The sequence below is a fragment of the Protopterus annectens genome, chromosome 2.part1 (genome assembly GCF_019279795.1).
Source record: "Protopterus annectens isolate FY-2018-M chromosome 2.part1, PAN1.0, whole genome shotgun sequence".
NCBI lineage: Eukaryota > Metazoa > Chordata > Ceratodontiformes > Protopteridae > Protopterus > Protopterus annectens.
In genome coordinates, this window is record NC_056729.1 from 338,319,836 (window position 1) to 338,336,341 (window position 16,506).

At 44.2% G+C, this 16,506-nt stretch overlaps 1 protein-coding gene across 2 annotated transcripts in view; it reads right to left on the reverse strand.

Moving 5' to 3' along the window:
* PI4K2B (phosphatidylinositol 4-kinase type 2 beta) overlaps window positions 1–16,506 on the reverse strand; it is a gene marked incomplete in the record, with an annotated part of 1,132,580 nt that overhangs the window by 949,278 nt on the left and 166,796 nt on the right. For both annotated transcript variants that reach the window (XM_044062169.1, XM_044062167.1), the window contains 1 exon segment: window positions 7,028–7,176. In XM_044062169.1, the coding sequence (XP_043918104.1) occupies window positions 7,028–7,176 (149 nt within the window).

Here is a 16,506-nt window from a genome sequence, read left to right on the forward strand (position 1 = left end):
AGCATCCAATAATTTAGCTTTCACTTGTTCTGACAAATTTTGTTCCTTTAACCATGCATGCCTTCTAATTACTGTGCCAGAGGCAGCAGCCCTACAAGAAGCCTCCAAGGCATCAAATCCGCAGTGTAAACCATGCTTCCCAACTTGTTCAGTGGCATGCATTAAGTCATGTAATTCCTTATCATCTGCACAGACGGAAATGGAAGTAAGCTTTTGTTTTAAAACGGACGAGAAATTGCTGGTATTTTAGCATATGAAACTGACAGTTTAAAGCCCTAATAGATAAAGTAGCAGAAGTGTACACTTTTTTGCCCCATCTTTCTAAAGATCTAGAATCCTTCTCAGTGGGAATGGGGTTTTTAGCAGAAGTGGCCTTAACTCCCTTAGGACCCTGAGAAATGGTTTCAGGGTCAGCAGTAGGGTTCTTGTATAAAAACTGGTGGGAATCAGGAACCCTGTAATATCTGTCAGGCTTAACAGGAGCAGGAGGAAGAGAGTCAGGGGTTAAGTTAGCCTCCGAAAAAGCATCATCCACAATATCCAAAATAGGAGGAATAGCCAGGGGTCTATGTTGGGGAAGAAAATCCCTTCGTCTTTTCTTAGATTCCGAATACTCCTGTCCTTCCCAGTGGAAATGTTCACTCATTTCATGCAAAGTTTCCCCAGAAGAGAAATCCTCAGGGGGAGAAGCTGAAGGAATGGATTCCTCAGCATCAGAATCCTCATAAGGAGGGAAAGAATATTCCTGTCAGAAGAAGAAACTGAAAAAACAGAAGCCTGATCAGAGGAGTCATAATAAACTTCCTGCCTTGGCCTTTTATCTGGAGGGGGATGTGAACCCCTAATCATAGTAAGTAAATCCTCCGCCATCTTAAGTAACTGTTTCTGTGAATTGGGAGCCGGATCAGAAGAGGCCTGTGTTGCAGTCTTTGATTTGGAAGGAGTCTTTGCCTTTGTCTTTGCCTTTATTAGAAGCGGAGTAGGCCTGAAAACCCCTTCGGAAGCCGGTACCTGCACAGCGGCTCCGGACCCATCCGAAGGAGCATTGTCCGAAGGTCCTGCAATAGAAATATTCAAAGGCCTAGTTGGCTCCTCGTGGGAGTCCGTTTCGGCCATCGGTTCCGAAATGGCCGACGACAGGGGCTGCAAAAGCACCTCACTGACTATGGCTGAACCTGAAGCTGGCTCTGCTTGTGCGATATAGTCAGATTTGGACCTCGGAGGCCTGTCTTTGTCCTTGCGTCGTTTGTGAACTCCAGTAGCCGGAACCGTATCAGACAACATGTTGTAATTAAAACGCCTACCGAAGTAATGAAATGAAAAATCGTACCTTCGTTTAATTGTACGTTGATTGAATCTAGCAAAAAACCGACAACTAGCTACGTCGTGGTCAGGGCCTAAGCAAGGAATACAGTAAGAATGAAAATCCTTATGAGGTATTTGCTTCCCACATGAAATACAATTATTAACTTTTTCTGACATCGGACTGGAGCAAGAAAAAAGTTTCCCCAACGGGGTACTTAGCTTTGAGTAGAAGAAAGTCTTTGGACTGAAGTTTGTTCAGAAAAGATACTCCGGAGTCAGCCGACTGGCACTTGCAAACTGCTATCACCGCACGGCAAGAAAGACTGGAGAACATGGCGTCGGCTGTCAGCTTTGTACTCCTGGCGCTCTGACGTCAGGGAGCATGGTTGAACAGCCGATGCCGGACCCAGACTTTGGGATTCTGGCCGACCGAGGACTGCCTGCCGGCAGGGGAGAACCCTACAGTCATGACTGCAACAGTGAAACACGATGAACATCTGCTTCAGGCACCGCGTGGCAAGGAAGACTAAAGAAAATGGCGTTGGCTGCTTCTTATACCCCTGACGACCAGACATCAGGGAAGGGGCGACGACAGCCGACGCAGGACCCAAGACTTTGAAATTCAGGCCGACTGAGGGCAACCTGCCAGCAGGAGTACCCAAATGTAATGAGTGCAACAGTGAAACATGAAGAACATCTGGAATGACATGCATTGGACAGTCTACCTTTGAAAGTGCCCCCCACCCTAGGAGGGAAGCGTCCGTGGTCACTGTGGTCTAAGGAAGTGGGGGAGAAAAAGACCTGCCTGCCAGTAGGTCTGGAGAGTCCATCCACCACGACAGACGCCTCCGACATATTGGAGTAAGCCATATAGGGATCGAGAGTATGAGAAAGAGGTTACCACTGAACTGCCAGGGTCCACTGTACAACTCTCATGCAGTACCTTGCCAGTGGAACCCCATAAATAGCAGCTGCCTTAGAACTTACAGCCCTTACAATAAATGATGCTGGATGACGAGTTTGCTCCAGAAGAAATTGTACATGAGCCCAAATGAGAAGGACATGCCCGAGGGGGAGAACTGCAATTTCAGAGGTGGTGTCCAACTGAGTGCCTATGAATTCCAGCTGTTGAGAAGGGGTCAAGGAAGACTTGGCAAGATTCACCGTTATTCCCAGCTTATCTAAGAGATAAAGAAAGAGTTGGTCTCCACCAGTTGATGCTGTCTGCGAGCTGTGAGGAGCCAATCATCGAGATGGGGAAACACCTGGAATCCCTGCAGCCTGAGATGAGCTGCTACCACTGCCATACACTTGAACACCTGGGGTGCTGTGGAGAGTCCAAAGGGCAGGGCTTGGAGCTGGGAGTGATCGGCTCCAAAGTGAAAGCGGCGAAATTTCCTGGACCGCCTGTCTATTTTGATATGATGGTACGCATCCTGGATATTCACAGAGCACATCCAATCATTTTTGTGCAGGAGGGGCACAATCGACTGTACAGTGGCCATCTGAACTTCAACTTCTTCACTGAGAGATTCAACTGACTGAGGTCCAGAATCAGACGCATGTCCCTCGTTTTCTTGGGTATCAAAAAGAAGCTGGAGTAGGTTCCAGATGCTCTTTGCACTTTGGGGACCTTTTGGACAGCTCTTTTTTGGATGAGGCTGGTCACCTCTAGACGGGCTAACTCTCTCTGACCGGGTGGCACATCTGGGAGAGTCTTTTTTCTTGGTGGGTGGTCGAAAAAGTGAATGCAACAACTTCTAGATATAATTCTTAGCACATATTGATCTGTTGTGATGTTTGTCCAGGCTAAAGGGTGCAAGGTTAACCGACCCCCGACTGCCTCCAGGGAAAGACAGACAGTCAGGCAATGCCTCAGGGGCGCTGGAAGGACTTCTCAGAGAAGGGCTCCCTGGAACCCTAGTTTTGTGGGCCTCATCTGCACCTACAGCAGCACTGACCATTGAAACATCTCCCCCTTCCCCTTTAAGAGGAATCCTCCAACTTCCTGGAAGGAAGACTGCGACTGACCACATCATCTTGCTCCCTTGTTGGGTCTTGGAAAAGGACCTCTGAAGAGTAGAGAATTTGTTCCCTATGGCCGACCGTGTCTTCCCTTCTTGCTTACTGCGGGTCAAAGTTTCCTTGACGCTTGGTCAAAGTTTCCTTGACGCTTGGTCCAAAGAGGGTTGAAACACTGAAGGGGGCATTGGTGAATGATGCCTTAAAGGTTTCTGCAAACCCACATAACTGAAGCCAGGCATGATGCCTAATGACAATGCCTATGTCTGCCGCTTGTGAGGAACCTTCGAGCAGCACTGGATATTAACCTTATGGATGAATTAATGATGGACATAGTCGCCAGCTTGGGAGAAATGGTCTTAAAATCCTCTGCAAGCATGGACTCAGAGGGAAGTGGTAAGCTCCTTTATCAAGTCCCTCTGAAGATGAGTGAAATGCATCAGGTAGTTTAACACTCACAGGGTAAAGGAAGCTGAAACGAATGTCCACTTTCCGAATCTGTCCAATGCTCTCGATTCACGACTGGGAGGGTGGACAGATGAACTCTGTTCCGCCAACTCTTTTTTGGTGGTGGCAGCCACCACAACCAAATCAACTGGGACTGCCTAGGACCAGAAGGCCTTGTCCGATGGAGGGCTCAAAAAACCTGTCTGCTCTCTTATGTAGTGGCACTGTATCAGGTTCCTTCCAAGCCCTGCTGGCTATAAGGTTGATCAAGGGGACAGCAGGAGGGGACACTCAAGAGGTAGATGGGCCCGTACCAAAAGCCTCCAGAAACACTGCTTCCTCAGAGGATGGAGGGCTGGGCAAACCAACTGCCCTTGGCCTTCAGAATCTCCAATATGTCCCCAAAGGAGACATCATCGGCGGTGACCTTGGGGACCCATCCCCCTCATTGCTATCAGTGTGCTCCAAGACTGACTCCACTGGGGAGTCAAGATGTCTCCTCTTACAGGTCCTCTTCTGAGGAACCTCCACTGCAGGGGGCTCAATGAAGACTCAGAAGATTGAAGACCCCTATGGGGGTAAACCCCACCCTGGAGACTAGCTCGGACAGACTGATCAGGAGCAAGATGAGAAAAATCTGCCCAAATTCTGGGGCTGGGGTGGACCTCAGCGAGCAGGGGAGGCTACTCTGGTAGCAGAGAGATCTTTCCACCACTCAGAAAGTGGAGGGACTGGACAAAGCCCCCTCCCCCACTGATACCACCACAACCCTGCCAGAACCCCCAACCCTCCAAAGCAGGCCGGTCCGGGGCTATCTAGATCCAAAGCACCGAGGAACAGAGTGTGGTCTGACAAGCCCGGACCCGATCTCACCCCCACAGACTCGGTGGCCCAGCCTGTCCCGGGGGAAGGGGAACAGAACTGGCCGTAGACTCTGATGGGGTGGGGACAAAGGAGTCCCAGAAACCACCACTACCTCTACACAGAACACCGGCTCCCCTTAAGTCCAATCTCTGTGAGGCTGGATGAGGAGAAGATAGGCGGGGAGAGGGAGAAAGCTCCCTAAGCCTTTGGGCTGGGGAAACCAAAAGCCCAAACTGAATTTGAGCCTTCAAAAAGGACTGCATCATTTTGTCCATGTCAGAAGGCAGGATGTTACTGAAGGATCGGGAGGAAATGGAGGACCTAGCTGGAGACCCATGTCGGGACCCCGAGGATCTTCTCCGATGATCTGGAGACTGGGCCCTGCATGGTGAGGTAAACATACAATCCTCTCCCGAAGGATCTGAAGGAAGATCCTCCACAACAGGATCCCGCATCGGCCTCAGATCTGACCGTATCAGGTCCAAAGAAACATGACAATCCGAGGAAGGAGCTCTCAAATCCTTCAGAAACGAAAGATCTGTGACAAGTTTGGTCTGGCTCAGATCCAAAGGATTCAATCCGGAAGCTTTGGATCCATAAGTAGATAGCAGAATGATCGGATCCAAAGACCTAGAACCAGAGGCTATGGATTTGGGTGTCAATTCTCTAGAAATTCTCGGATCCGAAACCCTCAGCTCCAACACCGCTAAGGCTGGAGTCGAACCTGGGGATCTGGGATCCGACTGCCTAGCTTTTTTTTTTTTTTTTTTATAAGGAGCCTCCCGTTAGGAAGCTTTTATTTTTATAGCCAGAGGGGCCTGATTTGGTTGAAGCAACCTTGACCAAGGGACCCCCCCTGAACCAAGCCTTTTAACAGCAACTTATTTCTGCAGTCGACCAAGGCTCTGGGGTTTACTGAGGCGCAAAGACTGTAATCAACCACCAGGTGACTGAGGCAAGGTTTTTTCGATGTGGAGAAAAAGACTATCAAGACCAGGGAAAACCCAACAGAGAGTCCAACCAACAGACAGGTCAAAAGTCAAAAACACTAAAGTCCGTCCTATCCCAAAATCACACTAACAGAACTGAAAAGATTAGAGATAACACAAAGAATACCACAAAACGTAAAAACAAACACTCCCAGAAATGAATCAGTATTATGCTAACTATCCCAGGAAAAAGGGCACCAAAAACCAAATGAACTAACGGGAGGGAAAAGGGGTTGAGAAACTATCAAAGGCCAAGGCAGAACTTTAAGATAATAAGAAGGACCCCCACCCCCCCAAAAAAAAAAAACAGCCTACTTACAAGAAAACTGAATAACCCAAGGAGATGAGCAATCTGCACGTCACAGGTACACATGGCAAATGAGATCTGGGGGGGGGGTCAGTGGGCAGTGGTGCATTATGGGAGTGGAGGAGCTTAAGCTGTTGTCTAAGTGTACCGGCTCGGATCCAATGTCGGATCCTAGACCCATACATGACTAATGGTGACTAGGATAACATCAGATCACATGAAAGAACAAAGTAGTAAACCTGACAAAAGGAAAAAACAATCAGGTCTACTTTATACCCTCGAAACACGAATAACCCGAATCCGAATCGCGCGACAGAGCGAACCACAGATACGAACTTACTAAAGCGCGAAAATGTAAACCTCAAACAGTCATAGTTGGCCAACCCAGCACCCGCAACACACTACCTACCCAAACACAATAAAAAAACACATACATACACTAACCAAATCCCTACTTCTAAACCTAAATTAAAGCACCAAAATCCTAATGCTAACCCTACACACACAACCGTCTATGCACTATCCTTAACCCCTCCCTAACCCTGAGGTCCGTAACTATCGCACACTTACCTTACTGAGCTATACCGCAGACAGGCCAACTATGCGATTTCGATATTTCCCCTTTCGCGGTTTCATTCGTGACGTATTCGCGGTTCACTCTTTCCGTGTCGCGTGATTCAGATTCGTGTTTTACTGCTTTCGAGAGCTTAAAGTAGACCCAAAACAATCCACTTACCTTTTTTCACAAAAAGCTAAACCACATGCAGAACATTGATGACCACAATGATCTCCAACAGTGAAAAATTGCTAGGGTGTACATGCATTACGGGAAGGGGAGAAGGCTGAGCCTGGGTGCCACAAGTCTAGTCTAAAGTGCAAGATGCATATCCATTTCACAAAACTGAGAATGATGAAAGAGACATCTGACCAGCTGTTTAACCACCACAAATAAAAAATGCTCTTAATGAAATGCTGTCCACAGCCAAAGGTTACAACTATTAAAATGTTGTCCTCATACACAAATATGAAACTGACACATACTAATACAATACATCTAAAACAGCTTTTCATTTTGAATATTAAAAACACTCACCCCCTTTGAATCTTTAACAAAGTAGCTTCCACTAGAACCTTGGGATATCCTCTCTGGAAAAACTCCACTTTCAATAGCATGCTCCGCTTTCTGTACGATTTCTGCATATTCTGGATCATCAGGAAACAGGTTCAGCTCCCCAGTGCCTCCTGCAGAACAGGCAGAATAATCACTAGTTAAGTACCGACTTGTTCACAATTCAAGTATCCTTCCCCTCCGGCATAACCACAGCAAACTATCGAACTAACAGCCTTTAGAGTCTACCTGGTGAGCATCAAACAAAATTTTACCCTGGATGCTGTCAGTAACTTATCCAACAGCTATTTAAGTTCCCATTGACAAGATAAAAGAACAGTTTTAGCTTCTCTGTGCTATTTACCTTACAAATCTCAATTGTTTTTTCTAGATAACCAGGAACATTGCTAATGTGGAAAAGATAGTTTTACACTCACAGCACAAAGTACATTTTCACTTGCACATAACAGAGAGGTACTTTGCCATATCAGCGTATCTGCAAGCTGCATTTCCTCTTGTGCTTTTTTCTGCTACCTACTTTTTTTCCTCATTCATATCACCACACATAAGGACATGTACACCTCCTAGCATGTGCCATGGCCTCGCACACCAGCCTAGGAAAGCATACTTAGCAAAAACTACTCCTTTACTACTCATCCACTGACCAAGCAAGAACTAAAAGATGGTTAAAAAAATGCAACATGTCAGGATATATGCACCTCTAAGTTACAAGGTGTGTGCTATCTTATGTACCCCATTACAGACAGTCCATTCAAAATGAGCTGGAAGGGCTCTGACACCTCCTTCCTTTCCTGAGCCTTAAAGGTTAAAAACACTGCCCACAGCACCAGCTGGTTTAGGTGGAACCCTCTCTCCTGTACATTTCCAGTTTGACTGGACAATGGAGGAAATGAGATGGACTTCCCTACAAACAAAGCATCATGTTCTGATCTGCACCAGATTCCGCTGCAGAAAGAAAAAATCCCCAATGACATTGACTGAGATGGTTCATCATTCTAAAACAGAAACAATGATGAGTACCAAAATGTGACCTCTGCCATAATAGCAACACTGTAATCAATGACACCTCACCATCCACTGCAATAACTACATTCTCAGATGTGAACAGGTTTGTGAAGACCATGTCTACCAAGCTCAAAAAAAGTGGGTAAAATCCAGAGCACACTGATACATTCTCACCAAGGCCAGGATATAACCTTTGTGACCTGTGAGGGAAGTAGTAAAACTTAAACTCAGTCACAATAAAGTCCCAATGCATGGGCCAAGGGTCTAAAATGTAGAACCATGGAAGCCCTTAAGTCTAAGACACTACTACAAACTCCCTCGATTAAGATTGGCAGGATCCAGTTATCCAAGCAAAGGAAAACATTACTTTCTTTTATTTACTCAAGTACAAAGGGTAGTGCAAGCAAGCAGCAATTCACAGAGGAAGTAATGGCAACTCGGAGCAAACCAAAGGTGCCCCTCCCCCATGTGAACACCAGACACTGATGTATATAAAGACAACAATCACTTCCACACAAGATCCAATATGGGGCTTACTATGACCATATTAAGAATCCACTGGCCTTTGGATTTTGCTTTCCAGATCATGAAGAACCCGAATACCCCCCAAAGACCATTCTGGGGAGCACTCAGGATGGTGACTGTTAGGCCAACAGGATCGCCTTCTTGATCAACTGGAATAGGATAGCTGTGGAAGCAGAAGTATCAGATGGTTGAGGGCCCCTCCTCATACTATGAGACTGCTTAGACTTCCTGAAAAACTGTGCCAAACAGAAAGATGGGGAAGAAACAAAAAAAAAAGGCACCTTAAATGCCTCAAATGCAGTTAATGGATGCTTCCAGTTCTGAAGATATTCTTCCGTAGAAGGCATTTTAATAGTGTGCTTCATTAAAACCTTAAAGCAGGATGGTCTTAACCATGTCACCCTAATATATATCCAAGCCTACTGCCTTAGCTATATAGCATCAGCACAATCAAAATTATACCACATGATATGGAAGCCCATTGCAGAAATTACAGATAAGAGTGACTATACTCCATGACACCACAATCAGGAATTACAGACCAGCTGCTCAAGTTCCTGGTCTACAAATCAGACAAGCTGACGGAGCTAAGCCTCAGCATGACAAAATACTGTACCTTATAAATTGAAGAGATCATGAAAAAGTCTGCACCAGGATATTTAGAAAGGATTTTACTCCTCTAATCTAGTGGTTTATGGAGAACCTCTGTCTTCCTGGGTGAAAATCTGGATGCTTCCAGGCTGCAAAACTATAACCACTTAGAAGAGGTGTTATGTATTTAAGGGTGGGATGGCAGAAGGCCCCTACTTTTTGAGGCATTGCCATGGGGAACGTAAGGGAGCCACAGTCCATCTCAAGGAAGACCTAACCAGCCAAAATCCTCTCTAAAGAAGGGCTCATCTGTAGTACAGTTGTGCAGGGATAAAGAAACCTTTAACCCTCTCAATCTCTGAAACAAGGGCTTAGAAGGACAAAGTGGACCTCCTTAATCTCAATTCCAAGACAGAAAGGCTATTTCCATGCTTAATCACGACACGTGTGACTGGGTTCATAGGTTGCTATTGGCAATACCAGTTAAGCCATTTGAAGCTTCAACAGTGCACTCCCACTGGTACATCCAAACTATTTGCTGTTTGTCCGCAAGGGGATAAAACAGTTTGGCCTGGGGTAAATCTAAATCTTCCCATCCATTAGTTTGTTTAAGTTTTGCAGACACTGAAGGGGAGTCTGTTCCAGAAATATGGTGTTCATTCAGAGAAATCTGTCACAAGTGTTACTTTATTACTGACTTAAATTTAGGTCCCTTGATTTTTTGTTACTACAGCAGATCAAGCTGGACTGGGTAATTTACAGCTTTGTGTACCACCCCATATGAGCCTGTAGGAGACAGAAAACCAAAAGGAGGCTGTCAGATGCTCTAGGTAAATTAGGGAGTTCAAAGCAGAGATTTTTTGGTGCATAATGACTCAGTTTTGTTTAGGTTAGGTGCTTAGACAGGTACATGCCTAAAGGTGCACTGCATTACAGTGCAGGCCTAATGAGGGAGATGTAGACAGAAACAATGACCTTTTGTCAGAGAGAAGATACCATTAGTAATTAGCTGAGCAAGGTAAAATGCATTACTAATGGCAATGTGCAAATAGTGGTCAAAGAAGAGTTTGTTACCCATGAAAGTGCCTAGGTCTGTAATGAGAGTGTCTACTTTAAGGAAGGTGCCAATTATGTGACAGGTGTACGACAGCTCCGTTTCCCAAAGTATACAGTGCTACAGTTTTTGGCATTCATCTTTAGATTATGATCCTGACACTATTAATTTGTCTGAGTTAGGCCCTCTTGGAGGATAAAGTGTCATCAGAGGAGTAAGTGATGGCTCCAACTTTACAATTATCATTGAACTTGGTCAGCCAAAAGCATGATGTCTTCTTTGAGTCAAAAGTGACAATAAAGCCGTTTTATTTGCTATCTTGTGGTCTCCATTCTACTTGGTTGATTTTGTTGTCAAAAGCATGTAAATGTAAGTTTTGACATCAAAGTACATGCCAAATAGAAGTTGTCTCAGAACAGCATCTTTGCTTACACCACTGCTGGCAAGTCTCTTGATAGTGTGCAACCAACTCTAATCAGTGGCCTCTATTGGTAACCAGATGGCAATTCAAAATGTTACATATAGCAGACTCCCTCTTATCCAGCCTCTCCAATTGACCTCCTCTTTAACCAGTCATCAAATTTTTGCGATTGTCCTAGCAAAACTTTTTAAAAACTACTCCCCTCTGTTTTCACCAATAACCTAGCCTCTGCCACCAAACATGGCACACATACAATACGCAGATGACTCAACCATCATTTGCTCAGCCCAGTCCCTACCCAAACTGCAAAAAGTCACACAGGAAGCCTTTTCCTCTGTTGACACTTGGCTATCCGATGCCCAATTAATACTCAACCCAAACAAAACTAAACTACTTATCTTCCAACCCACCAAACATACTCAAAACAACTCTCACTTTACATTACAGCAAAAGACAACACTATATACCCAACTGAACACACCAAATTGCTAGTAGTGGAAACAGACAAACTAAAATTTGACATTCACATATCCATGACCATAAAAAAAGTCCACAAAAAACTAGGAGCGTTATACAGAAATAAGCAACTTCTCACCAAAGCAGCAAAGATTTCAATAGCAAATTCCCACCTTCTCTCCACCCTACTTTATGCCTCTCCAATATATACCAACCTAAGGCAATTACATCTAAACAATCTAGAGACCTGCTACAACAAAATCGCCAAATTTGCCACAGGGGTATACTACCGTAGTCACCACTCTCTCTCATTTACTGAACTGGGCTGGCTTGAAGTCCCTCACCTCCTTCAATGGTATTAACTCTCACTCGCCCACAAACTAGTAAACCATCCACTAAATGTCCCATCCCTCCAGAATCTACTCCAACCCTATCGCACCACCACACCACTAAGATCCACAGATCACTAATGCCAATAACTCTGCTGGTGAAGCACTATTCTCTTGCACCATAGCCAAATTATGGAATTCCCTCCCACCCACAATTACCAACGTACCATTATGCACCCACTTCAAAACTTTACTAAAAGCGCACCTAAAAACATGCTGGCTATGCCCTTGCAACTCTAATATCATCCACCCCATCCAACCACTACCTTTCTTTCCACTCCACTAACTACCTTGATTATAGCAAGCTCAGATCCTCACAAGCCTAGTACTTGTTATACAGCAGGAACTTCTTATTGTAACATTTGTCAATGTCTGTTATGTACTTCACAGATAAAGATTCTAGTTGTCTACTGATGTACTATATGTAAATATGTTGTAAGTAATTGCTATTTAAATTGTTAATCATTATGTAATCCAATGTAACTACTGTCCGTTTATTTTAACTGTGGAGCTTTTCTCCCCTGGCCTCCGCTGAAATTGGACCTACACTCTCAGTCAACAAGTGTAAATAAATAAGAGACAGAGAACAACAACATTTCCATCTCCTCTGGGCTAAATAATGAGACGTTTGAGTTTTAGACTTAGTATGCATTTTCTAATGAATATGAGCACAAATAATTTATTCTAGCTAACTTATAACCTATAATTATTATTTTGGATGCTTTTTCTGAATAACCAGCCATTCGTTTTATCCAGCCCAAGGTCCGGTCCCAGCAAGACCGAATAAGAGGGAGTCTCTTGTGGGGATTTACAGAGGTTAACCAGTTTGTCAATGACACCAGAATAAGGCATAATGTCAAAGGCTGTATCTAAATTAAGATAAGCTGTACCCACAGCTACCCTCATTTAGTGTTTCTGTGACTCTTTGAATGCCATCTGCATCTAGCAGGTATGATCCACCTTTTACAAACCCAAACTGGTTTTGGTCAAAGGATTACAAGTTCATTATGTCCTTGTTGATGAGGTATACAACAATGTTTTATTACATTACAAATGATACTGGCAAGGCTGACAGAGGTCTACAGTTATCAGGGTCTGTGGTATGGCCTTCCTTGTTGAGAGGCACTATTCTAGCTATGCTCCAGGCTTCTACTACATATCCAGCAAAGGGACAGCAGCTAAGTTAAAAGGAGATTCGATAAGGAGTGCTTCATGCTGACAAAAAGCCAGCCTGGTGGGTTGTCTAGACTGACAAACCTGGTGCTTTTGGTCCTGCACAGCATCTTTAGAATCTGTTCAGAGGTTATTTCTGAAGAATGTACTGACTGGATTCTTTGTACTTGGAAGTTTGGGGAAAGATGGAGTTGAATAGCTTTCACTTGGGACTCTAAACCAAGACGTCCAGAATACCATGCCAGTGTCACTGCTACTGAACCAATAAAGTCTCTGCACAGATAGCAAAGTGTTCCCCTTAAAGCCTTATCCTTTCAACTGGGAAATACCCAGCATGGTGACTAATGTCAAATTTCACACACAAAGTCTAAGGGCCTGAGTGGACAATGCCATTGCAAATAAGCTTTGTGCAATACTGGATATTAAGTCTGATGGTTCTTATGCAAATAAAAAATGCCTTATGGTTATCCTTCTCTGATGTAGTAATTTTCAAATCATAATAAGATTTGTAGGATTTGAACTTACTCCTCACTTCTTTGTTAATCATTGTGAGGTTGCTTAATACATGCCAATATTTACTTTTTGCTAGGAGTACAGGCTTTTGCCTTTTGCTCTAATTTTTTTTTTTTAGAGCCGAGTTCCACCAGACAGATTTATTTCTAAATTTGTATTTTTGGTAAAATGAACAAACCAGTATGCAAGAGGTGAGATGGGAGCACCAAACTTTGGGTATAGGCAGCAGTACTTGCTATACAGTCATTGGGGATGGGAGACAATGATTTCAACTAAGCAGCAAAAAATTACTGGCCTTGAAGTCTGTAAAGATGGTTGGGTTAGAAAGGGACACGTTCTGGGATCATATGGTGGGAGTTTTACAGTAATCTCTGAACATACTACAGCACGGTGATCTGATCTGACCAATGACAGTTCAATGGTAAGTAAGGAACGGACACAGACGGTGTTAAAGAGGCCAAAATCGACTAAGCTGGTGCTTCTTGTAGCAGAGGTACTATCAAGGGACTTTGTAACATTCAAGTCAAAGCAGCGTTGTGCATATTTATTTGTTGAGATGTAGGTGTTTAAACAGCGGATAAAGTGTCATACAATGTTGGTGTTTGGGTCAATTCAGAGGGGACAGTAGTTTACCAAGATATGCTTCTTGACTTGCACAAGTCATGGACAGGGCTCTGTAGCTGGCCAGAATACAATGTGAGGTCTTGTTTACAGATACCAGGGCACAAATAAGTGTTACTGTTTTGCTCAATTAGTCTGGAGGTGACAGAGTTTTTGGACAGAGCGCTACATCATCAATACTGCTATCTAGACTTGCGAGTCTGAGTGCTATGCAGTAAAACCTGGTTTAGAAGGGAGTGCTGTCATTTTGCTGGAATCAGACTTCAGTGACAACACAAATATCAACACAGCCCGGTCCACGCTGCAGAGGGAAAGCCTCAACTATGATGCAGATGACCAGAGATCAAATAGCAGCTCTGAAGCCTAAAGGAGCTGGGGGGGGGGGGAATGGAAGCAAGTGGCCACTGCCAGGTAAGCCCATATTAAGGGAGGAGGCAGCTGTGGTTTGGCACATGGGTGACACCTAGCAGAATCACTAGGTGTTCCACTGCATGGAGATTCACCTTGCAGGCCTTCTATTCTACCATCTGCAAGTCACACAGTAAGCTGAGGGGACCTCAGAATACAGAGGCATGCTTCCTCTCAGATGGCAGCATATATCGGAGCTTGAAAAAGAGCCACTCCAAGGTAGTGTGTGTGTGGGGGGGGGTGCTCCATCTGGAGATAGGCAGCCTAGCAGGACTAGCATGTAAGACTGCTCCATATCACCGAAACTTTGCCATGAAACATAAGCTAATTGGGATTCCCAGGCCTGAACAAATGAGCCACCATGTTCTCACCTAGCCTCAGGAATTTCCAGCTCCCACTACCACAGTAGAAACAGACTGACTAGGTACATATACAGAAGCCACTGGGTTTTGTGCTGTGGAGGAAGTAAACAATTAACAAGTTGCAGTCATTATAGCCTTGATGGAAGGCATTTTCCTATTTATGCTCTTAGAGCTGATTACATCACAGTGAAATGTGCCAAGTTCAAATTTGAAAGTACTAGGCTGGTAGCTTGAGTCAACTGAAATAAGACTAAAGCCACTAAAAAGATACACAATATCAAAAGCCCTGAAGAGAGATGGAGGCCATCTCTGGTGAAATGACTTTCATCTTACTCCAGACTGACGCACACTAGACCCTCTCAGAATGACACAAATAAGCCAATTATTACAGTCAGTCATTGTATGACTATATTATGGCATCATTCTCAATAATGGTACGATATTGCTCAATATTAGTTTTCAGTCAGCCTTAGAAACATACTCAGAGCTCCAACATGTCCCTCTTCATGTTGTCCAAGGTGGTACATCACAAGTTATTCACACCAACGATAACCATATCATAACCATATATCGGAGGTGAAGAGACTTGAGTATCTTAGTGATATAGTGAATATGACCACTAAGACAGTTGACCTTTACACTGTGTCTGCTCACCCTTGTGAGTCTGCTCACCCTTGTGAGTGGTGCATCAGTGCACTGCACTCCGGAGTCTATACCAATCACATTACCACAATGACTGGACTACTCATAGCCCTGTAGGACCTGGCCAAACCACTATGTTGACTACTGTAGCAGAGGTGGAATAAAATGGATGTGTGTATTTGCTGAGGTTTGGCCGAGGTACAAGCAACTACAGTGGCATGTCTAGGTCGTCTCTCTCTGGCTTTGGAAGTCATTTTTAGTACATCAAAAATAGTATGAGTTTTGTGTTTGACAAAGCATGCAGGTGAAATGTCAGTATGGTTAATGACAACCAGACTGTGTAAGAGGTTCACCTCAGTTGTAATAAATATTTACCCCTCTCAAAGGAGGATGGAATGTAATACTGCAACAGTGATCATTCGGGCATCTACCGTCATTGTAGGTTCTTACACAACTGTACTGGGTCCTGTTACAGTATTACTGACTGTTGGGAAGATTCCCAAAGCCACCCTAGTGGAAAGGGAAGATGACTGAAAGGCTGAGCTGGGATCTAGAATACCTTGAAAAATGGATCTACGAAAACCATCCCTAGTCCTGGAAAAAAACATCACCCTTATAAAGTGTGGATGGAAAACCAAGCAACTGCTTCTGCAATGGATTTAGAATCCAAACCGTTAAAAAAAAGCTCCAAAGAAGCAAGAGCTCTCACGGAATGGACTTTAGCTAGACCTGGGAGCAGCTTTCAGTGAAAAACATAACAATGGAAACCCAATTAGAAATGGTTTGTTTAGAGACAGGACGATCCAAGTCCTTGCTGTAAAAGAAGCAAAAACGTTGACCAGATTTTCTAATGTTTTTGGTTTTGTCAAGATAAAATGTGAGTTTCTATGGATGTCCTAAGAGTGAGAGAGGGTCTCTCCCCTTTGTTTTAGAGAAATGGAAAAAAGGTGAGAAGGTTAGTTCAAGGAGAGCTCAATGACTACCTTAGAGAGAAATGCAGGGTTAATCCTGATGGTTACCCTGTTTTTATGAAAAGTGAGAAAGGGTGGAGAAGCCCTGACTGCATGCAGCACTGACACCATCTTGGCTGAAGTCAACTTCACAAACAAAATAGCCTTCTAAGCACAGAATTTAAGAGACAAAGATGAAGCAGGTCCAAAAGGAACAAGGGCGATTTTTCCTAAAAACACATTTCAGATCTCAAGGAACACAAACTGCTTCTTCTTGAAGGCCTAATATAAAAGGATGCCTTTCAAGAATGTTTGCCCTTAAAACATGTAGAA